The sequence below is a fragment of the Talpa occidentalis genome, unplaced genomic scaffold (genome assembly GCF_014898055.3).
Source record: "Talpa occidentalis isolate TD23 unplaced genomic scaffold, MPIMG_talOcc4v2.1 talOcc4.4, whole genome shotgun sequence".
NCBI lineage: Eukaryota > Metazoa > Chordata > Mammalia > Eulipotyphla > Talpidae > Talpa > Talpa occidentalis.
In genome coordinates, this window is record NW_023604295.1 from 142,958,656 (window position 1) to 142,982,056 (window position 23,401).

The following is a 23,401-nucleotide window of genomic DNA, read 5'->3' on the forward strand; positions in this document are numbered from 1 at the left end:
TATATCTCAAAGTAACTGGTCAGGATTGTTTTTTTCTGATAAATATATTGTTTGCCCTGAAGGATGTCCCTCCTCTCTTTCCTCCTTGTTTCTCTTCTCTAAGTGTGCTTGCATTCTGCCTTGGCGGCCATTGCCTACATCTTCAGCTGCTAGATTCTTGGCCAGATCAGAGAGAAGCAATGATATGTCTTCAGTGCGTGTTTATTTCTTTCTATACTCTTATTCTGCCCACTTATTGTGATTCACACTTTTGCCTTTTCTTGGTTCTTCTCCCATCTTCTGTTTTATTTTTGCAATACTTTATGACACTTCTTAGGGAATTGAGGAACTTCATGAGACATTAGATTCTCATAGTAATAATAAACTCCCCACGCCCACCTCTGTGCAGAGCCTTTCTATGCAAAGTTCCCCACAACCCAGAAAACTGTCAGCTGGTGACAGACATGTCACCACACGTGAGGACAGTGACTGTCCCTGCACAGCCGAGTGAAGAGGAACAAAGACAAGCTTTTCCTGATTGAAACTGTTGGTGTGAAGTTTCAATGAAGTGAAGTCTGACTATTTTTAACGGTTGCTTAATTTCTTATACACTGATAACACACACCTGAACATGCCAAGTAACTGTAGAAATTAAGTTTATCTATTTTGGGTTTATGTAGATTGAAATTTAGACTTTCCATTATTAAGGAAATATTGGTTTACAACATTGTGTGTGATTTAGAGGTACAGGATCACCCACCTCGGGTGTTGTCACTACCCCCCACCCCATGCAGCACCCACTGAGGCTGTCTCTTAGGGCGATGGTGTCTGTAAGTGGCCCAGTGGCAGGGATCAACCACACAGGTGGGGGACTTATTTACACAAAAGAGAAAAATGCTTGTTGTAGACATTTTATTGGCTTTAAAACATCCTAACCTCTTATTGTGATAAAAATGAAAAAATAGAGTGTGTCCATTCAGTTCACAGTAGCTGAAAAGCCCAATACTAAGAAGCTGTGGCCTCAGAGCCTCCCGTAGCCTCTGTGCTGGTTCCTGGAGTTCGCCGGGAAAATCCCCTGCTCAGAATCAACATTCCCCAGCTCACTAATGCCTATTCTCAAATCCTGGCTGCTTTGCCTATTTGCTTTATAACCTTGGAAGAGGTGCTTAGTAGTTCAGATCTGCAAGAAAATTTTAGTCATCCCTAGAAGACTCTAGATCCTGCCAGCTATCGACTTACATGATGTTTGGAAACATCCCATAAATATGGCTTCAGAAATCTCTGTGGAGCTGGAGCTTTTCAAAAGAGTGACTTCTGAACTGCTCACCATGACTGCCATGAGAAATATGTCACCTCTAGTCCCAGCTAGGCAGACCCTATGTGTCTGAAATGCATTTCCCCAGATAATACTTATGCACATTTTGTGAATTGCACCCTACTCTTTGTGTTCAATTTTACTCTAGTTAAATACTAGTTAAAACTCATTCAAATAATTTAACAATCTACAGAAGATCGTGGTCCACAGTTGCAGAAGCTCTGCTCCTGCTCAAAGCACCTGAAGTCCCTGCATGCCTGTAGCGTGCACCGCGCACAGCTGTTGTGTGAGACAACAGATGCTTCTGTGTGTAAATGATGATCCTTCCTCCTGGCCTCCCCGGGAAGGAGAGCTAACAGATGCCCGGGGATGAGATAGGCAGATTGGAGACCAACTCACCTTCCAGCCTGCCAGCTGGACAAGGGAACTAATGAAAATTTCTCTTTATGGAAAGAAGGCTGTCTCAGATCTTGCCCCAAGTATCATTTCCACAATAGCCACTTCTTGTCTTCTTTATGATGTCTCATGTGGCCCCAAGCCCTGTCATTGTGGAGAATTCTTATTTGCAGTTTTCCAAGTAAAGGGATATTAGGGTGTGTCTTGCATGCTTACCTCGGGTGCCAGGGTGGGGGTGGGGGGGGCTCTAGCTGGGAGGAGACCCTTAAGACCCTGCTTTTCAGCCTCCCTGAAGAACCTGCAGGGCCCATGCATCCTCACCCACTGCTTCTGTTTTTTAAACTGTCCAGAGAATCAGATCACATCAGCTCTTTAGAGATTGTGGATTATAACCCTGAGGACCCCTTAGAACTCTAAGGGGAGTTCACAGGAATTGACCGTGGGCACATAACGAGATTCCCCACAACACCTGCTGACAGGTTTCTTATTTATGTGTCCTGTTTTACTCTTTCTTCAATGTTTCATGGCCTAATCATGGTGTTGAGCGTTCAGGAAACTCCCTGCTTGCTTTTAAGTTCATACTGAACTAAAGCTTCTAAATGCCATGTAGTATTTCAGAGAAGAATTTCGTTATATGCTTTGATGCTTTCCTGACGATTCCTGAGACCTCCTTTGACTACAGATTTCAGAGAAACTGTCAGATGTGGGGTCGTAACTAAAACGGGTATAAGTGGACAAAGTAACAAAATAGGTAAGAGTCAAGCGTTACTTTCCCAAACACCAGTCTCTTTTCAGAAACCAAAATTATTCTGCTGACCAAGGAATTCATTCAGCCTAATGTACTGCAAAGAATCACACAGGCCTATATTCGAATCCTAGTTCCCTTGCTTATTTGCTTTGTAACCTCAAGCAAGTTACTTAACCTCTTTGAGCCTCCATTTCCTCACATGTAAAGAGAGAATAATAATACCTGTAAAGAGGGAATCATAATAGTTCTCTCTTGAACCACCAGCTTCAACCAAGTCTGGCAGCCTGACCTGATTTTTCTTACAAACTCTCCCCCACGATGCTCAACGCTTAGGCCAGACCTTCCTGCCATGCTCACAACTCGTCCCTCAGCTCTCTCCACAGATGACCTCACACATTATTCAACAACAACAACAACAACTGCGTGGAGACCTTTGGAGAAAGTTCTTTTAATTTCCCGTAAACACATCCGCACCCCCGGGTCTGTCTGGAGGTGTCTTTTCACCGTTTTTCTCTCAGTAGATAAGATTAACCTCTCCATGAGTATCCTTGAATCCAAATGTAGCTTCAGAATTCTCCCACTTTGCTGCCACCTTCCAGTCGACCTGTGATTATCTGAAGCCTCTCATGTCTTTAGAAGAAAAATCCTTGACTCTGTCTGCTACCCCAGATCCACCTGCTCCTTCTCTCCCGCGCGTGCGGCCCGCCTTCCCGGACACAGTGTGCGCACACTCTTCATTTCTTTGTCTTCCTTCCCCCCCGGTAGAGGCTGGTCGCTGCTGCTTTCTGCTGACTCCTCAGCGCACCTCTCGTGGCCCCTGGTGACTTCCGGCGTTACTACGGCGGTGCCTGGAGCGTCCGTGAAGACTCTTCTGTCTTGAGACTCTTCTTGTTTTGACTTCTCAGTATCACCTAATAAATGACCTAGGCCTCCTCTTTGAAATATTCTTTTTGTGTGGGCTCTACGATGCGCATTCACCTGGGCTTTCTTCCCGACTTTTTGGCGGTGACGTCTCTGTTTGTTTCATTGACTTTCCTCTTCTGCCTGATCCCTAAGCACTGTGTTGCTCAGGACTCTGCTGTTTTCGGAGTAGAAATGCTCTCGGTTCTCCCCTACTCGCCTGGCCTCAGCTGCAATCTCTGTGCCTTGTGCTACGGCACATCCCACGTGCTCCCCAATACAAAGATGCAGCTGGGACTTTGCCATGAGCTCCAGACGTCAGCTTTGTGAGATCTCTCCAGGTAGCTCTGGAACATCTCCACGTGGTGTCTTCCAAACAGCTCAAATACCCTGTGTCTATCACAGGACCCATCAAACACTTTGATTTTCTATAATTGCTTAAGAAGCCACATGTAAATTCAGTGGCTTAGAAGAACAACTTGTTATCTGTCATGGTTCTGGGTATTTTTGTTTGAAACTCTCAGGCAGTTGCTTGGAGAGGTCAGCTGCTTCTGTTTGAAAGCTCCACTGAGCTGGACATCTGAGGTAGCTCCCTCACGTGGCTGGCAGCTGATGCCATCTGTTGACAGCAGATCACCTGTGGCTGTTGACTGCAGCCTGTCACACCTAACTTTCTCTGGGAATGGGTCTCCTCAAAGCGCTGCAGCTGGTTCTGAATAGCAGTGTCCCAAGGAGAACATTCCTAGAGACCTAGACAGACATCACAAGGATTCTTAAGGTCGAGGACATTGAACATTCCAGGATGTCACTTCTGTCACATCCTGTTGGTCAAGCCAGATTTATGGGAAGGAAAATTCAGCTTCCTCTCTAGACTGAGGAGATGACAGAGACACATTATGTAAGGGCATGAGAAATGGAAGGGGTGTGGCCATGTTTCCAGATTTGCCTCTTACAGGGCTTTCCATATGAGGAAATAGCATCATCATCCACATAGTTCTGGGCCGGAAATCTAGGAGTCATGCTTGACTCCTCCTACTCTCTCCTCCCACCGCCCCCCATGTTCAATAATCACCAAGTCCTATCACTTCTAACTCCATCATCTCTCACACTCTATCTAGGATATGTGTCTCTTGTTTCGCTCATCTACTCTTCAGACAGTAATTTGACATGTCAACGCCCTGCCTGACCCTCCTCAGTAACCTAGATTCTGGTCAGCTGCCTTTAGATGATCCCAATGGCTCTCCACAGTCCAGCTGTGCATCATATCAAACAATGACATAGAGACAATAGAGCAGAGAGGTGAAGACCATAAAGGTCATTGAGCTAACCCCCTGGTTTTATATCCTAGTTCCAATCACTAATGCCTGTGTTCCTTGGGACAAGTTATATAGCTTGTGCCTGTGTCTCCTCATCAATCAGAATGGTCTTGGGTATGTACTATAATACTTACAGTGATGTATAGCACGTAGTAAATGCTTGAAAAGTGTTAGTTATCACTATTACTATTTAATGCATATCTCCTTTTCTAGAGTGTAAGGCAGAGATCATACTTGTTTTTCCACTGCTCTGTCCTAAATTTTTAGCACAATTATTGGAATCTAATAGGTGCTTGGTAAGTAGTTATCCAGTGAGTGAATGAAAATAGTATACAAAGGGTCCAACGTGGTGCCTTGCATTAAGTAAATGTTAGTAATCATGATTATCACCATATATAGGTTTAGGGGTCACACTTATGCCTCCTACTTTCTCACCTCCCCTACCAAGTCCTGTCAAAAATAACTCCAAATAGCTCTTGGATCCCATCATTCCCAAGGAGTTAATGCTTAGCCCAGTGTGAGAATTAGAGGTAAAGCAGTTGTTGGTACAGAATAATGATTAAGAACTGAAGCTCTGCCAGTGACGGGGTGACTTTAAGCAAACAACCTCCTCTAACCTCCTGTTTCTTCATAGGATAGTACTGAGGGTTAAATCAGATAATGCACCTAGAGTGAAAAACAGTGATGGAAACATAACAGATATTGGTACATGTCAGTAATTATTAGTTCACTCTTTTCTCTGCAATTCAAGAGTATGTACTTTTCATTTGTAGCAAAGTTCTTAAGAAGATAGATCTTGAAATCAGCATCAATAATATCACTAAGAGTAATAGTAGAAATTCCTTTCATTAGTTATTTTTACAGTATTTGGATTTTATGAAATGAATCATATCCTAAATCATCCCTTGAATGCACAGTATTGGCCACATTTGTACATCAACATCTATTACGTGCAGTGCACAGAACAAGGTGCTGAAAATACAGCAGTGAACAAACAGTCACAGTTGCTATTCCAGAGCATGAGAATTGCAGGGTCAGAGAGGAATCAAAAGCGCAATTACAGTGCATTAGAAAATGCACAGTAGGGAAACACACAGGTGCCAGCGCAGGACATTTCCACACCAGCTTTATTTGGAAGGAGCGGCAAGACAGATGCCAAAATTTAACACGTGATAAGCTAGGATAATATTAGACAGAATGAAAGCCCATAAATCTGGGTTAGTGTAACTCTGACTCCTCCAAAACAAAACTAACAAAATGTCCTTTTGTACAATTAAAAAACTACACGTATACGTTTTCGTGTCAGAAATACACATACATACACATTTGTGTGAGTCGTTCTGTCTAAACAAATAAGTCAAGGCACATTTCAACTTAACACCATTGTTCCTGTCATCCACCTATTAATCTTCTCAAACGCTAAACAATTACAGAGAATTTGATTTCATAGCAGGTCAAGGACTGTGAATTGAAGAATTAGGGCTAAAAAGGCTAGAGGAGCTTAGAGTTTCATCCAATAGTGTTTATAGTATTTGTGTATTGCAATGTCTAATAGTTCCCGAATTAGGGGCTGTATTGATTTTGTCCACTAAGCTTTGTTTGCGAGGAGTTCTCTTTTGTCCACTTGGCTGTGATGTAACACTGTGTCCATGATGTTAAGTTATGGCTCCTGGCTGTTTATAAAAATACATGCTCTCTCAGAGCTCCCTACATCAGATATGAATCCAAGGTCAGGTCATAGATTGGAGGGTGGGCTATTGATTGTCTAATAAATGCCTGACCTTGCTTTCTGACATCTTAATTATTAGTGCGTCTGCAGGCCTCAAGATGCTTCCACCATTTACCCTCCTTAATCGCTGAATTAGACCTTTGCAGCTCCTGCCTGTCCCTTTTAATCACTCTCACATCATCGCCAAGCAGCCATTTCCTGGTGTCGATGGCATAATATTTGGTATTTTATGACTTTGGGTGGTTTTCTCAGGTGGCAAAATAATGTTCAAACAACCACAAACCTCTGAATGACCAGTATCATTTAAATACTCTGTTTTGTCCTCCTAACACCCTGGGTGGGTAAAGTGTTGTTTTGTAGAGGGCACAGTCGTTCTGTAAAGCATCGTGTGAAACACAGCGCTCCGCGAGTGTTGTTTTCCCCTAAACTGAGTATTGTGTCGAAGGAGAGGAATGACAACAGCTTTGCGTACGTGGGCTCTTTATGTCTTCACACCCCGACAACTATATTTGAAGACATTAAAACTGCTGTGACACGTACTTACCAATGAAAGGAGAAATCACAGTTCGTGGGTGAAAAGAACGCCAGTGGCTCCCACATCCCAGCTCAACAGGACACACTGAAAAAAGTGCTTCAGGATGACACCCTATTGTGTGCGAAGACACGCCACATCTCATGTGCACTGTGGAGGCTTTAATTGGTTTGATTCCTAATCCACTCACTTTGAGTTTAGAAAAACTACAGAGCACTCTTTGGCCCTGTCTATTTTTTCCCCCATTTTCCCTCCTTTTTCTCTCAGTAAAACCCACACACAGCCTTTGGCTTGCCTATGATCATTCCCAGGTACAGACTCTGGGGGGCTAAGGATGGAGTGATCTCAGTGAGGGAGGACACAGACCCCTCGAACTGCCCCCCTTTTATTTCCTCTGAAGCCGGAGTGTTCTGGAATCCAGGACATGATGAAAGACACCTGTGTCCAGGCTTTTATCTCAGAGGACAGACGGGCTTCAGAGGAAGAGGTGGTGCAAGTATTTACAAGTTTATCAAACTGTGGCAATGGCTCACCGGCTTCCAGGTGTGTTTACTGTCATGAAGAGCCAACAGGAGTGACCTCGCTTGACTTGGTCAAACTGGAGAGAGGCCGTGAAGTTAAAGCAACAGTGCAGAATTTAAAAAGACAAAAACTCATCACAAAAATCTCACTCCCTGCTCTTCAAACCAGAGGCTTAAGCACAAACGTTACGTTAATAATCTAAGCTGCCAGGTCAGTGGGTTTGCACAGAGGATGATCGGTCCTTACAGCTCCATGACTGATTATGGGTGCTCCATAGCTGTCTCTTAGAAAAGCCACTTTTTAAAACTACAGCTCAGAATAAGTTTATCCTAATAGTGTAGTAATTTAAAGCCAATAGAGGTTGATAGGCACTTTAAAATGAGATTTGTATTTCATAGGAAAAACTAGAAAACATCAGTGAGCTCCAACTTATTTCTTCTTGTGCCCCACATAATGGGTATACAAGTTAAATTTTATTTCCTGAAACCATAATACTTTTAAAAATCTTTTGAAACCTGTTTCTTCTATATTGGATTAGACTTATAATGATTAGCTTTACACATTGGACTGACATCTACCTAATTATTGTATAAGCTTGTGAAACATTTGGATAATTACTAAATACAAAAAGTGAAAACTGCTTTCTGCATGAGATGAATAAAGACTTTTTCAAATAGTTGATTGCTCAGGGATGAGTAGTACTTGCTGCAAGAACAAGATTAGGCTCAATGTCAATTCTGTTCTGGTTCCCTTTTCTATAACTCTAAATATAAGAAATCTTGCTACAAAGTAAACAGGTGGAAATGCAAGAATTTCTTTTTACAGTGATGCCAATCAATTATTTGATATTATTAGTCATATGTCAAAAATCACATTGTATTCTATTTCTGGAAAGCTGGCTTGGTGTACAAGCTGCAATTCCATCACATTGCTTCTTCAGTTTTATCAAAAGCAAAGAATTCTCAGCTACCCACTTCCTAAAGATTTGTTACAGAGTTTTCAGAATCATTTCATTTCTTGGTTTCTGTGGAATATACGAATCAAGGACTTTACAAAGGCTTAGCAAAATGCTGCCAGTTATACCTATACTCTTAATTAAGGGAAACTTTGTTAAATCTGATATATGCAGAATGGGGTGGAAAATACAATTATTGTTCATCCTAATTCACTTTTGTTATAATCGTTTTTGAATGCTACTGTTATTACAGGCTTTAAATATCTCTAACTTAATTAGCTCATTTAATTTGTGGGAAATGCATACCCTATAATTTAGTGGCAAAGCTGATACTCATAAAAATGAAACTTTCTGTCAAAAAAAACTCTGACTTATTTTTCCAGTTCAAATAAATTAATAGGCATTTTGTCACCACCTGAATTCCTACTCTGGGTAAATAATAGAAAGAAAGTAAAGGAGGCTTCATTAACAAGACTGCTTTGAATTTTGCTTTTGTTTGGCACTGTGCAAGTTTTCTCTTCCAAGACTGTGTCACAGTAAGATTCTGAATATGCGAGGGGCTGTTCTGTTCTGTTCTAAATGCCCATACCTAGAAATCACTGAGTGCTAGAGACTGATTTCCTTAAGACAGTCCATCCTACTTCCTCGTAGAAAAGCCTCCTTGGGCCATAGGGGTACAACTTCTTACTTGAAGACACCCAGGCTAAATGACCATGGACACTTGAACCCAGGGATTCTGTGCTGTTATGATTAGTTAGGCTTTTCATTACAGGAAGAAATAAACAATTATTGCCACTGATGCTGCTGCCTCCTTCAAGCACCTGTTAAATCAGCTGTGGGCTGAATTGCATACCTAAACACACTTCTTGACACAGCAGTGGGTACATATATTATTTCACTAAGAAATATTTTAACCCCTCAAAATCAGTGTAATCAAAAAGCAACAAAGCAACCTTGAAGCCCTAAAGGTCAGAACTTGACTACTATTGCCAAAGCTAATGGTCTTGGGCAAAGGTGTTATTTTGGGAAAGAAAAATTCTGTCATTAACACCATTTTAAGCTTATCCATCCTGAAAGCACAGGTATGTTATTAAAGCTGCTAAAACCAGTAGAACAATACGTAGAAACAACACTGAGGAGTGAATTAAATCACATATGCTTCAGATAATAGTCCTCATAACAATAAAATGTAATAATTGCCTTAGAAAAGTATGAACTTGATAAGTGAGTCGAAATATGAATCATTTCCATATTTAAATATGATAGGTGTACTAACATCTTAGTGGAGAAAAGAATTACTATTCTATTCAATATTTTTAAAATAATTTCATGTGGAAGTCAACCAAAGGTCACAACTTATTAGGAATTTATTATAAATTGTAACACAAAGAACATTATGTTATAGTATCCATAGCATTTTCATTTCACAGAAACTGGTAATTCTGCCCCAATAAAAATGCATATAACTTTATGTCCTAAAATCAGAAGCTAAGCAGATTCTCTAATGTGGTTCAATAGGTTAATATATCTGATTTACCATGAAACAGACATAAATTTGAAACCGTAATTTATTTTTTAATTTTTCCCTTTTTTTTTAAACTATTACTGTAGTAATGTTGGTTTATTAGAACATTATGTACAGTCTTATACTTTAGCACCTGTATATACTGGCAGATGATCACCACCGAGAGTTCAGTCTCCATCCTCTGCCCCTCTTTACCACCACACCTGCCCCCAACCTCCTTCCCCTGTGGATCCACCATTCTGTTCTCAAAATCTAAGAGTTTGTTTTGTAAAACTGAGTATTTTTATGATTTTTAAAGATTTATTTATTTTTGCGTATAACAACTGGGGTGTAGGCCAGAGTATGGGGGGGAGGGTGAGAGGATTCACCACAGACAGACTGGGGAACAGAACAGGCAGACTGACTGAAATACACTGCAGAGGGGAGCAGCAAATGAGACAGGAGACGTCTGCTGCACCCTGTGGGTAGCTCCCTGGCGGGGGATCGAACTCATGCTGCAATGGCTACAGATCGCTTCTTAGTGCTGAGACTTAACCGCTTGCACCACCAAGGTTTCAATGATTTTTTTTTATACTGCTCCTTCCTGCCACATACCTGGGTGATGGCAATCACATGCCAAGTCGCTTCTCTGCTGCTGGGCTTCTCACACTGCTACGCTTTAACAACCTGGAAACGATCACCTCCATTCACCTTGAGCCCCATCAGGCCCTCTGATGGCCCCCTGTTTAGCTCTTGCAGTGCTTTGATGTTACTTGCATCATGTGGGGTCAATAGCCCAGGCAGAAAACTCTCCCCATGTTTACTAGTAAGTCGTCTCCATCAAACTTCACACTCTTCTATACGGTGATTTTGTTGTGAATCCCCTGGACCCTGTTGGCCACTCCTGGGCATCTGCTGTCCTCCTCTGTGACCATTGAGCATCTTCCTCTGTCATCTTGAATTCTGTTTCTGTGTGTGCATGTGCACACACATAACACACACACACACAGACACAAGAAAGTGCCTTTGAGCCACTGAAATACAACTTACCCATAATTGGTTTACTTCAAGTATCTACTTTAATTACACGTGCCATCCGTGATATGCATAGTAACACCATGATGTGATATCTGTATCTTGAGGGAAGAGAGTGGCATAGCCCTCTTTGACGGAATTGAAAATACAAGAGTCACTAACATGAAATATAAAGACCAAATTCTTTGCCGTGAGGTTCAGTGTCCAGCACAAGTGATGACCTTCTTGCTGGTCTACCTTGTCTCCCAGGAAGACCATCAGTCCCTCCTGAGAACCTAGTACTCTGTATTAATGCTCAGGTACCCTTGCTGCGGTCCTGTGGCTGCATTATTATGGCATCCCCAAAGTCTTCTTCGTAACAAAGCCACGATTCTAGTCTAAGTCTCTCTGACTCGAAAATCAGATTTCTTAACTTCTTTTCTTGCCAAGAGGTGGATCCCTCTCACTGTTACCTTGACAAGAGTCCAGTTCCACTGCCATGGCTTTAAACATAATACCCCAACTCAGGAACTTTATCCTACCTGTTACTGAAAATTTGCCTCAGAAATGAACTCTTCAATGAATCTTTCCACCACCAGCCTTCAGTCATATCACTTTCTCTGATGTAGATTTGCTTTAGGTGATCTTTGAATTCATCGGTAGGCTGGTGTTGTCTTCCCCAGGGAAATAATTAGTTACTTGATAGAAGCCACGGAAGCCAGAGTATATCATCTCTAGGACATTGCTCCCTGCTGGTGTTTCCTTCTCACCCACAGTTCTGTGTCCCCAGTAGGTGCTCAAAAATGAATTCAATGTTACGTGACTAACTCAGACTCACTCCTCTGTCATTGAAGTGAGATCATTCACAACTCTCTGGATTGATTTTAAGTCCTCTAAATTTTGAATTAACTTCCCTGGAGGCTATCAGATAATGTGTCTTATATAATATCTCAATTAACATCCCTGTTGATGTTTTTAAAACTGAGTAGAAAGCCAACTTCGTTACTTTTAAAAGATTAAATTGATAGAGGATAATTTGTCCAATTTCATACTTTTCCTTAGCCCTCACAGCTCCTTTCTGTGTAAGACAGTGTGCTTTATGTCCATTTAAGGAAAATTGTGAATCCTCTTTTATCACTAAGCTCCTCAGAATAATTGAGCAAGAACCTTAGCAAAGTGGGAGAGAGAACACCACACGAGAAAGGGCTTTGGATCTATTTTCCAAAATCAGGTCATGGAGGGAAAGAGGAGGTGGTGCTAAGACTTGGCAGCCATCCAGGAGCAGAGAGTTTTGTTGCTACAGGTTGAAGGTCATGGAGAGGGTCAGTCCAAGTGTGTCTGCTGAGGCTGAAAGTGAATTTGAGAAGGCGGTCAAAGGCAAGAGCAATGACCGCCCGCCTCAAAACTCTGTGAGCCTTAACCCCACCCCCACCCCCGCCCTCGTAATATCCCCACTCTCTTGTCTCTACCTCCTTCCAGCATCTGATTTTTCATTCATTCTAATACATAGTTTAGCAGGAACTCCATGAATCAGTGCCATTGATTGGTTTTGTTGTTTGCTTAAGGATTGATTTGGAAATCTCCATAATCCAATCTGCCTTAATTTACACTTTGCAGTGTTAGGGTATATTTAGAATGACTGATAAGTCCCAGACTTAATCTCTCCCAAGAAACAACAAGACATAAAATTTGTAAGATAATTATGTTTCAAGTGATCAAGAAAGACTGTAGGTGTGAAAACAGTTTCGATAATAGGCATACCTTGGGGGAAGTCAACAATTTTGGCTTAACTATCTGAAAGAACATGCTAAATCACAATTTGTTTAACAGCCATGTCTCACCAAAAAAAAAAAAAAAAAAAGCTTTTCAAGTGAAAATTTTGAGGGCATTATATTTATCAAAGAGGATGAAATGTCTTGAGTGTTTAGCATCAAGAACTTTGATAGAATACCTGTTTGGGTTTGGTTTTCTTTTTTAATGTTTTGTTCTTCAATGGATCTCTTGCATTCAGGAAAATTAGGTGGATTTACACAAGAAAATAACACCATAGATTCTGGAGAACTTGATATTGGCCGAAGAGCAATTCAAGAGATTCCTCCCGGGATCTTCTGGAGATCACAGCTCTTTATTGATCAGCCACAGTTTCTTAAATTCAATATCTCTCTTCAGAAGGATGCATTGATTGGAGTATACGGCCGAAAAGGCTTACCACCTTCCCATACTCAGGTAAAAAGGAGGCTTTGTTGTCAATAAGATGAAAAGTGCTAGTTTGCATTTTTGAAGTTCTTCTGTTTCTCAAGTTTGGCTGTTTAACTGTTGGACCACTTTTATATCGATCTTTTCCAGTGAAAAGAATTTCAAGTGTAAATTACATTTATCTTGAGGTTTGTGAATTAGAAGGAAGAACAGCATTTTCTTCCTGACTTGCTTTAACCATTATTGATTGATTAAAATGTACTAAAATTTGGGAGTAATTTAATGAATATTGAACAGCATTTGAGCACCAAGTAAAACACCATGGATTTTGCAAGTAGTTTGCTGCAAAGATTCTATGAAAATTCTGTGAGTTTATCCCTTTCACGTAGTAGACGCAAGACATTCAGCTCAAACATCTGCTCACTCTTTCTGCCAGATTTACTCAGAGTAAAGAAATTATGGGAGAACATAAAAATAAATATGATGGTAGGTGCTCTACCCCCCCTCAAGCCACAAGTTCTCATGAAAAATACTGAAAAAGACCTTTCTTAGATAACCATGGATGATTGCAAAGAGTGTAGTTCTCAAAACCACTCAAATAATCTTGTATCAGAGACGCAGAAAACTTTATAGTCAATTTGCTGGTATGAAAATCACCTCAAATAACAGCTGCAGTTGGAGAGCTGCTTTTTCATAATCTCCTATCAGGTCATGGTATGTGAATGGGAAATTGTGGTTTGGACAAGGTCTAGAAAGTCTAAAAGAAATTATTTAAATTACCTACCATAAAATTGAAGCTCAGACTTTTCCCAAGATCAACTACTAGGTTAGTAGATAAAAATACTAGATAATCAGCTTATTTACCCATGGAATTTTATGCTGATTTTAATATGATATTTGGAATGAGCACTGGAAGATTTTACATATGTGTTTTATATTATGTCATTTTGTGAGAAATGCTTTCCTATGACCTATGAAGAAAAATTGATCATATGCTGCTGATTTAAAAAAAAAATCACTTCTTTAAAGATGAATAAGAAAATTTAAACATGCTTCCTCCAGCGTCCGTCATTGTGAATCAGGGAATGTTTCATACACAAATAAATTACATAGCTGTGAAATTTTTAAATATATTGGTTCGGTGTATTCATTTTTCTGATTTAACATTTTTCATAACTATATTATTAAAGAAAATGCCTTTCATCTTTGCACATCCAACTTTTATTGTGTATTAGTGTCCAATTTTAAATTTTAGATTACAACTACATTTGATTCCAGTTCATTTTACAGGTGACAGACTAGGATGTAATAACCAGATTTTCTTAAATAGCAGTGGGCCTCTGTCACTTCAATTACAGCAGTTAAATTGCATTCAGCAATCGTCCAGTGAAATAGAAGAGCATGTTTTTTTCCATTGAAACCACATACATGATTATTTTTTTTATAACTCAAGAACAATCCCTTTAAGCTAAGCACCACCCTAGCATGCAACCCATATTTAGTCTCAGAATATAATTGCAGGTGAACAATTGTGATGTACACTTTGAAAGTTGAAAGATTTAAAGTTGACTCTTCGAGCAGATGAGTTTTGTGGAGGTGCTGTTTCAGATTTTCTCATGCTCCTTGTATTTAAACCCAATATACTTGATACCCACTTTTCTTTTCTACCACGATATATGTGTTTAAGTAGGTTGTGCCTTTTCTTAAGCTCCACAGTTATTAGAGTTCCTTTCTCTGGTTTACTCAAGATCGACAGAGCAAACAACTGTTTCTGAGTTCAGTGTTTAAACATGAAATATGCTATAAAGCAGCCCAAATTGAACGCCTCTGTGTTTCTGGGGAATGTTAAATAAATCAACCTGAAATAATTAAAACTGGCCAGCCATTCAGAATAGTCACTTGAGTTTTGAAAGTCTTTGTGACCCTTTATAAAACTGTCCGTTTGATTGTTGCCAAGGTTTCAATTGACTTTCTTCTCCCTGATGCCCAATTCATTCTCCTGGACAGCAAGAAGCCCGAGGAAGCAATTTAACGCTTTACACTTAATAGTGTGCTGTATCATTTAAGTGCATGTGTGTGACGCCTGTTTTCGAATGAGGTCTGAGACCTGGGTACTAAGCGCACCCCTATCACTTTTTGACCTTGTGACCCTGAACAAATCCCTTCACTTCTCTGCACTTCAGTGTCAATCTGTAAGATGAAAGAGTTGGATTGGATGGTCTCTAAAATCCCTTCCTCCTCTGTATTGCAATGATTTGCAGCGAAACTATCCCAGCACGAAAGGTTGATTTAAGAACACAGGTGTGGTACATATACACCATGGAATATTACTCAGCATTCAAAAAAGATAAACACATGCCATTTGCAGCAACATGGACGGAGCTGGAAGGGATCATGCTCAGTGAAATAAGCCAGAAAGAAAAAGAAAATACCGGATAGTCTCACTCATAGCAGGAATCTAGAAAACTTAAATAAGGGACCAGGAAAAAGAATAACTATAAGAAAGAAAATATCAAAATCAACAAACAACTATGAACCAGAGACACTCTATGGGGGGTGGGGGGCGGGGAAAGGAGGGATTGGGGTTAAAATAAGGGGGTTGTAATTGTTTGGGGAATATAAAAATAAAATTTAAATTTAAAAAAGTTAAAAAGAACACAGGTATATAGTTGCCATGGAGTTTGTTATTAAACGTCATGGGTTTAATAACTGCATTGAGTTAAACAAGAGTAGTCTGGTTCTTCAGAAATTCGAATTTTCTTCAGAATTTTACCTCCTCCAAAATGATAAGACTGAACTTTGTCCTAAAAATAACATCAGATCTTAAGGCTTTCCCCCACATGAAATCTACATCTCCATCTTATCAGTAGGTGTTATAAAGCAAAGCTCAAGTTTGCCCAAAAACCCATACTTTACACCCTAAAAACAAAGGTTATAGAGTATTTCTATTCCATGTAATTTGTTCACTTTCCAAAGGGGTGGTTTTAGCACTAAGCAGGGAACTTTTCTTTGGATGTCTGAATAAGCCTCCTCTGGGGTGGGTGTAAATTTCTCTGCAGAATAGCCCAGCACTGGGAAGATGCCCAAGTGTCAGTTACTCCTGCCAACTCCATCATGCACGGTACTCCCGCCTTATCTTCTTGTTTGTAGTGTGAGGCAATTGGCGATCTCTGTGAGAAAGTGTTGGTTATGAGTGTATACTTGAAAGACAAGTTGAAACTCAAAATTTCCTCCCTTTCACTTTTTAATTTACCATCAGTTTACAATAGTGTGTAAGATACAGGAGCACAGTATATAACCCACACCGAATCCACCCCCAAAATTCTAGTGCCACTCTCCCACCATCAAATTGATCCCTGTTACCTGTTCCTCCTGCATCCTCTCTGGTAACCACCATATTTTTCTGTGATTCTTGGAGTTATTTTTCTTGTGTTTTATTGTCAGTTGTTTGTTTTTGTTATTTATATTCCACAAATGAGTGAAGCCACCCGTGTCTTTGTCTGACTTATCTCAGCAGCATCACTTCAAAATCCAACCATATTGTCCCCAAAGGCACGATTTCATATTTTTTAATAATTGAGTAGAATTCCATTGAGTATAAATGTCACGTTTTCTTTATCCAATCATCTGTCAATGGGCATTTGGGTTGATTTCATGTCCTGGCTGTTATGAATTATGGTACTATGAACTAAGGGGTGAGTAAATCTTTCTGTATTAGTGTTTTCATACATTTGTATAAATACATAGCAATGGTATTGTTGGGTCATTTTCACCTTTAGTTATTAAGAAACATACATGAATATTAAATAGGAGGAGACCTTAATAGACTATCTCCTGACCTAACTAACATAAGACCACTCGCTGACTTGGAAAGTTATGGGTTTACGACTGTATTCCAAACTACTTAAGCTCACCCAACTTTGTATCAGTTGGAGAATTAAGTCAATCATAAAAACATACTGCCCAATAAGAGAAAAAAAATGGTGGTGAAATTGAAATATAGCAATGGCACACAGTAGGAAGTTTTCCTCGTCCCTATAACTGTATATTGCACAGAAGTCCAGTTGATCAGCAACTTGATTCCAAGAGTTTGAGGAGAAGAAAAAAGAGGGGCAGCTAACGCATCCTCTCTCTGACCACAAAACACTCTTCCTCGTCCTCAGTACGACTTTGTCGAGCTCCTGGATGGCAGCAGGCTGATCGCAAGAGAGCAGCGGAACCTGCTGGAAGCCGAGAGAGCAGGGCGGCAGGCGAGGTCCGTCAGCCTGCACGAGGCCGGCTTCATCCAGTACTTGGACTCTGGAATCTGGCATCTGGCTTTTTATAACGATGGGAAAAATGCGGAGCAGGTGTCTTTTAATACCATTGTGATAGGTAAGAGCAGTCTGCGATTCTTTTTCCAGGCTACAGACCAAACACTGTTGACTAGCAACTAAATGGTCTCCACCAAGTTTGGGTGGTTCCTAGGGTGTCCGAGCCGGAGGTTCAATGTGAGAACTATTTTTTTAAGTTTTGGGTTTTTTTTTTGGTTTTTTTTTTTTTTTTTTTTTTTTGTTTTTTTTAATGAATATGTGACAAGCCAGGAGGCACTGGCAGCTTGGAGCAGGACGTGTGAGGACACTTGCCTTTGAAATGTGCTGCTTTGCTTTGCTTTGTGGCTTGGCTCACAAGTAGCAATGAATTCTTTCTCCTTTTATTTTTGTGGGGTTTTTTGGGGGTTTGTTTTTTAAGATTTATTTATTTATACAAGCACTGGGCACAGTCAGAAGCACAGGAGGGTGAGAGGATTCACCAGAGCCAGAGCGGGGAACAGAACAGGCAGGCTGACGAAATACACTGTTGAGGGGAGCAGCGGGCCGCAGGAGAGGTCTGCGCGCCATGTGGGACCCTCCCGGTGGCCGGGGATCGAACTGGCACTACAGAGGCTGCGGACAGCTTCACAGCACAGTGCTCAACCGCTGTGCCACCAGGGGAGGCCCTCTTTTATTTTTGTGTTTTGGCTTGGAACCAGGCCATCCTCACCTCCTTCACCATGTAACTTAAAATGCTCAAGGAGACACAGTTTACCCTGTGGGAGAGGCAAGACTAGATCACTGAGGTCCCTTCTTTCTCTCTTCCACAGAGTCAGTGGTAGAATGCCCCCGAAATTGCCATGGGAATGGAGAGTGTGTTTCTGGAACTTGCCATTGCTTTCCAGGATTTCTAGGTCCGGATTGTTCAAGAGGTAGGCGAGTCTGAGTCTTTTCTTAAGCCCATATAAATAACCCGTAGAAACAGGAGCGATGCAGAAAACTACCAAGACAGGAAAGAAAAAGGGGTCGGGGGTGGGAGATGGGGGGCTCCCTCCCTGTCCCAGGGAGGTGTCTTTTCGTCAGAACCCGGCGGCGGTGAGCGAGGCGGGTAACCCTTCTGTGCTGTTCTGTCTCGCAGCGGCCTGCCCGGTGCTGTGCAGCGGCAACGGCCAGTACTCCAAAGGCCGCTGCCTCTGTTTCAGCGGCTGGAAGGGCACCGAGTGTGACGTGCCCACCACCCAGTGCATCGACCCCCAGTGCGGGGGGCGTGGGATCTGCATCATGGGCTCTTGTGCTTGCAACTCGGGATACAAAGGAGAAAACTGCGAAGAAGGTAACCGTGTCAGTATTCACCGGGGTCTGTTGCTGGCTTCCTCAAGAGTCACATTATATTTGCCATCTTCACTCTGGCAGAGGAAGCTTCTTATGGGCTCTTTCCCAAAGTCACCGTGATGTCCTTCGAGATGGACGCATTGTCCTGTTAACATTTTAGCTAACAAAGGAACAACCACCTAGAGTGTGAGCGATTTCTTTTTGATGTTGAGGAAGGAAGCAAACATTTGAGTCTTGAAGCCCACAGCGGACTGTTTTGCTTTTTTTTTTTACAGTTTTTCATATTGATGCCACCTTCTGCACCTTCTGTATCCAGCATGTTGGCATCTCTGGAAAACCAGAATACTCAATATAATATACCAGTGACAAAAGTGTGACGTCAGGTTGGTCCCGTGACTGCGTAATGATCTCAGTCACCTGCTAGACAGCCAGGTGCAGCTGTTTTTTCAGAAAGCAGAAAAGCACCATTCCTGTTCTTCAATCGAATTGATTTTATTGATCTGCACACACAAAGTCATGCAATTAAGTCTCTGGAATTAAATTTTCAGGCCATTGACCCTACAAGTGTAAAGTTTTATTGAGTCAAATTGCTAAATTAAATCTCGTCATCTAAAGCACATTACAGTGAATTAAGAAGGATAGAGCGTGTGCAACTCATTTATTTCTCAAACAGTTTGAGGGCCCCTTACAGCTGTCAGTCCTCAGTGATCAGGGATTAGGTCAGATGATGCATATTTCGTTATAGAGAAGCCAAGACTCAGTAATGTGTGATTAGACAGAACAGAGGGCAATCGCCTGAAATCTCAACCACCTATGTATGTAATTCATGAAAATTACAAATGCCTGCAAGAGCTTCCGTGACCTAGATGGCCTGATTCTTCATGCTTGATTGTAGGATTCTTTGCCTTTTTAGACATAAGTTCTTGAAAATGGTAAATGTGATTCTCCAAAATGTTGCTAGAACCTAGATTAGGGCTTTATTCTGCATGTGCTATGCATCACGTCTCCTAGCCTGACTCTCCCTTCTTTACCCAGCGGACTGTCTCGATCCCGGATGTTCAAATCACGGCGTGTGTATCCACGGGGAATGCCACTGCAGCCCCGGATGGGGCGGCAACAATTGTGAAATCCTCAAGACCATGTGTCCCGACCAGTGCTCTGGCCACGGCACGTACCTCCAAGAAAGTGGCTCCTGTACCTGTGACCCCAACTGGACCGGCCCAGACTGCTCCAATGGTGAGGGCGTGAGCAGAGAGCTGTTCCCTGTTTGCACGGTTTAGCTGAACACTAAGAGATTTAATTTTTTTAAACACACTGCATTTAATGTAGATTTTGTTAAAGGGATTATTTCTAGAAATACATGGTAAAAATAATGAAGTTTCGTCATCTTATGAAAGGGAATCAGGCTTAGTCAATTTGCCATTGAAATGCATTCTTTAAGATTATTGTAAAGAATAATCTTTCACTCGTGCAAAACACTGTCTTTTTAACACTTGGGGCCTGTGAGCAGCTTAGGAATTTAAACACATTATCTCAATACAGGCAAAGCTCAACTCAAAAATTGTTTAACAACATCAGGTTCAACATGATCATATAACAAAGAGTGTATGTACATCTATAAGTACTCTGATGTATATATGTTGGTTCAGCACTGAGTTTGCAATTATAATAGAAAAGGCAGGCAGCCATTTCATCAAGCCAGTCAAGTATTTATTGAGCATCACTCTGTACAGAGCACTGATAGGCCTCGTAGGGGTGAAAGATAATGAATCAGTCCTGCCCTCTGAAATAATGACTTTGAGAATTTTTTGACCATGACTTAAATGACCACCAGAACATTTTTACATCAGGATCTATGCAAATTCCCACATAACTGCAGCAAAAGCTTTGAAAGTGATACATGCTAATTTCCTCTTATTCTATTGTTTTTAATGCTGGTTGCAACCCATGAATTAATTCCATGACCCACTCATTAGTCACACCTTTTGAAAAGACACTGTTCTGTCTAAAAGATGACAGTTTCATTGGGGAGATGACATACATGAAATAATCAGAAACCAATATATTCCTGTTTAATATTTTGGAGAGTGTTGCATGGAGTATGTGCTAAGTTCAGTGTACATTCAGAAGGGTATTCCTGCCTTGATAAATACTGAAAGTTTTTAAGGAGAATTTTATTAACATTTCTTGCCTTCCTTTAAAGATTGCAATGGAAGGGGAGGCATTTTTACTAGGAGAATTTCTAGTATTAGAAAATAGTTCAGCGCATGAACTCTGAAATGAAAGCTAGGGTTCGCCTCCAAGCTCCACTTCTGACTGACTACGTACCTGGGCAAATTACCATAGGCATCTCCTGTTTACTCATCTCTGAAATGGAGTTAACCCCATTTTATGTCTTAAATTTGTAAGATGTTGCTTCACAGAGTTGCTGTGGGAATTATTTGAATTAATACACATGAAGTACTTAGTGCAGTGCTTAGCTGTCATCAAGTCTAAATATGGCTATCACCACCACTACTACTTCTGTTACTCCTCTAAGCAAAGATACCAATGGGAGAATATCATTATAGACAGGGGACAGTGAAGAAAGAGTATTTGGAGGTAAAAATTGGGGTGGGCCTGAGTTAGGGGGTGCGGTTTAGAAATGATGGTGTAGATAATGGAGAACTCACTCATAGTGATGATGTGTGTCTGCTAACGTGATGAGACAGTATTTTAGGAGAATAACCATATAGATTTTGTGTCAGAGGGTGAATAGCGAGGCTTTGACGACTAGAAGACAAATCCAAGCTCTTTCCCAGCAGTATGAAGTGAGAAGGACATGAACCCACTTGGAGTTAGTAGAAATGAAAAGGACCATCTGAGGCGCGTGCTAGAGGCAGTGGGAGGATAAACGAGAAGCAGAAGGTGAAAGATTCTGTTTGTACACTCGGACCACCTAAGCAAAAATAAAAAGAAGAAAAAGACAAGGAAAAGGAGAAGAAAAGGAAAAGCAGAGGAGGGAGAGACACAGTAAAGAGGAAGGGAAGGAAGGGGCAGAAGGCAAAGGGCAGATTTTGTTAGCAATTTTGAGTAAAGGAAAACATTCTGCATCCAATTCAGTGAACGAATCTCTCTCCCGCAGCCCCACCCACGCTGGTTGCCCTGGGCTCTGAACCCAGCTGTTTAATAGGATTCTGGGCTGAACCACCTGTGCTCAAGTCTTGGTCTGGTCAGTCACTGGCGGAATAATGCTGGACTAGTTATTCAACTTGTCTGTGCCTCCCTTTCTTATCTGGTAAATAGGATAACAGTGCTGCCCTATGCAGCTGTCAGGAATAAACAGTTGATGTGTGAAAAGCACTTAGAATAGCACCGTAGGAAGAACTCAGTAAGTGTTGGGACCTCTCTGGTGGCCTAGGGGTTGGGTCTCAGCGCTACCACTGTGAAAGCCCCCAGCGAGCTGACCCACATGGCGCAGCAGACCTCTCCTGTCTCCCCGCTGCTCCCCTCAGCAGTGTGTTTCAGTAGATCTGCCTGTTCTGCTCCCCGCTCTGTCTCTGGGGAATCCTCTCACCCCCCCACCCACACACACACACACACACTCACACACCACTGGCCTACACTCTAGTTCTTATGCACAAAAGTAAATAAATAAAATATTTTTTAAAAAAACCTTAGTAAGTGTTAACCATTAATGGGAGTGGTGGTGATGTGGGTAATAGCTCAGGTAGTAGAATTCAAGAGGCTAATTTTTCTTTTTCCTACTTAATTGCTCATCATTTCATAGGAATGTCCATATAAAATATTGATTGGAATATGGTGCTCCAAATATGAAATTTATGAAATGGAAGTATTTCTATTAGTATGACCCCATAGCACAAAGCTTAATGAAATCTTGCTTGGCTGCTAATTAACATGTTTTCAGGGAAAAAAAAAACTAGTAATTTTTACAAATCACTCTTTCTTGGCATTCTGAGAAACCTGGATCAGGTGACATGTCTGCCACCCTATGATTCAGTATCAGGTTATCGGAATGACAGATTTATATGCCTCTGTTTACCAATTACAAATTCCTTTATGGTTGTTTCCAGCTTTTACCTATTGTAAATAGTGCTGCAATAAACATAGGGGTACAGGTGCTCTTTTGAATCAATGTTTTTGTGTCCCTAGGTAGATCCCTAGGAGTGGAATTGCAGGGTTATATGGTAGCTCCATTTTTAGTAGACTGAGGAATCGCCACACAGCTTTCCATAGTGGTTGGACCAGTTTGCACTCCCACCAGCAGTGCAGGAGAGTGCCTTTTTCACCACACCCTCGCCAACATTTGTTGTTGCTTGTTTTGTTTTGTTTTGTTTTTGATACATGCCATTCTTACTGGTGTAAGGTGGTATCTCAATGTGGCTTTAATTTGCATTTCCCTAATTATAAGGGATGTTGAACCCAAATGCCCAAAAATAGATGACTGGATCAAGAAGATGTGGTATATATACACAATGGAATATTATACAGCAATCAAAAAAGATAAACTCATGCCATTCACAGCAATGTGGATGGAGCTAGAAGGACTTATGCTCAGCAAAATAAGCCAGAAGGAAAAAGAAAAATATCGGATGTTTTCACTTATAGCAGGAATATAGGGGAACCAAATATGACATCAGTGTAAAAAAATAATAACAGTACAAAACACAA

At 41.1% G+C, this 23,401-nt stretch overlaps 1 protein-coding gene across 8 annotated transcripts in view; it reads left to right on the forward strand.

Annotated features, from left to right (window-relative positions):
- TENM3 (teneurin transmembrane protein 3) overlaps nt 1–23,401 on the forward strand; it is a 2,290,771-nt gene that overhangs the window by 2,166,152 nt on the left and 101,218 nt on the right. For all 8 annotated transcript variants that reach the window (XM_054701057.1, XM_054701061.1, XM_054701058.1 and 5 more), the window contains 5 exons: nt 12,922–13,136; nt 17,270–17,480; nt 18,229–18,330; nt 18,537–18,731; nt 19,766–19,966. In XM_054701057.1, coding sequence (XP_054557032.1) covers nt 12,922–13,136; nt 17,270–17,480; nt 18,229–18,330; nt 18,537–18,731; nt 19,766–19,966 — 924 coding nt within the window. The remainder of the gene's footprint in view (nt 1–12,921; nt 13,137–17,269; nt 17,481–18,228; nt 18,331–18,536; nt 18,732–19,765; nt 19,967–23,401) is intronic.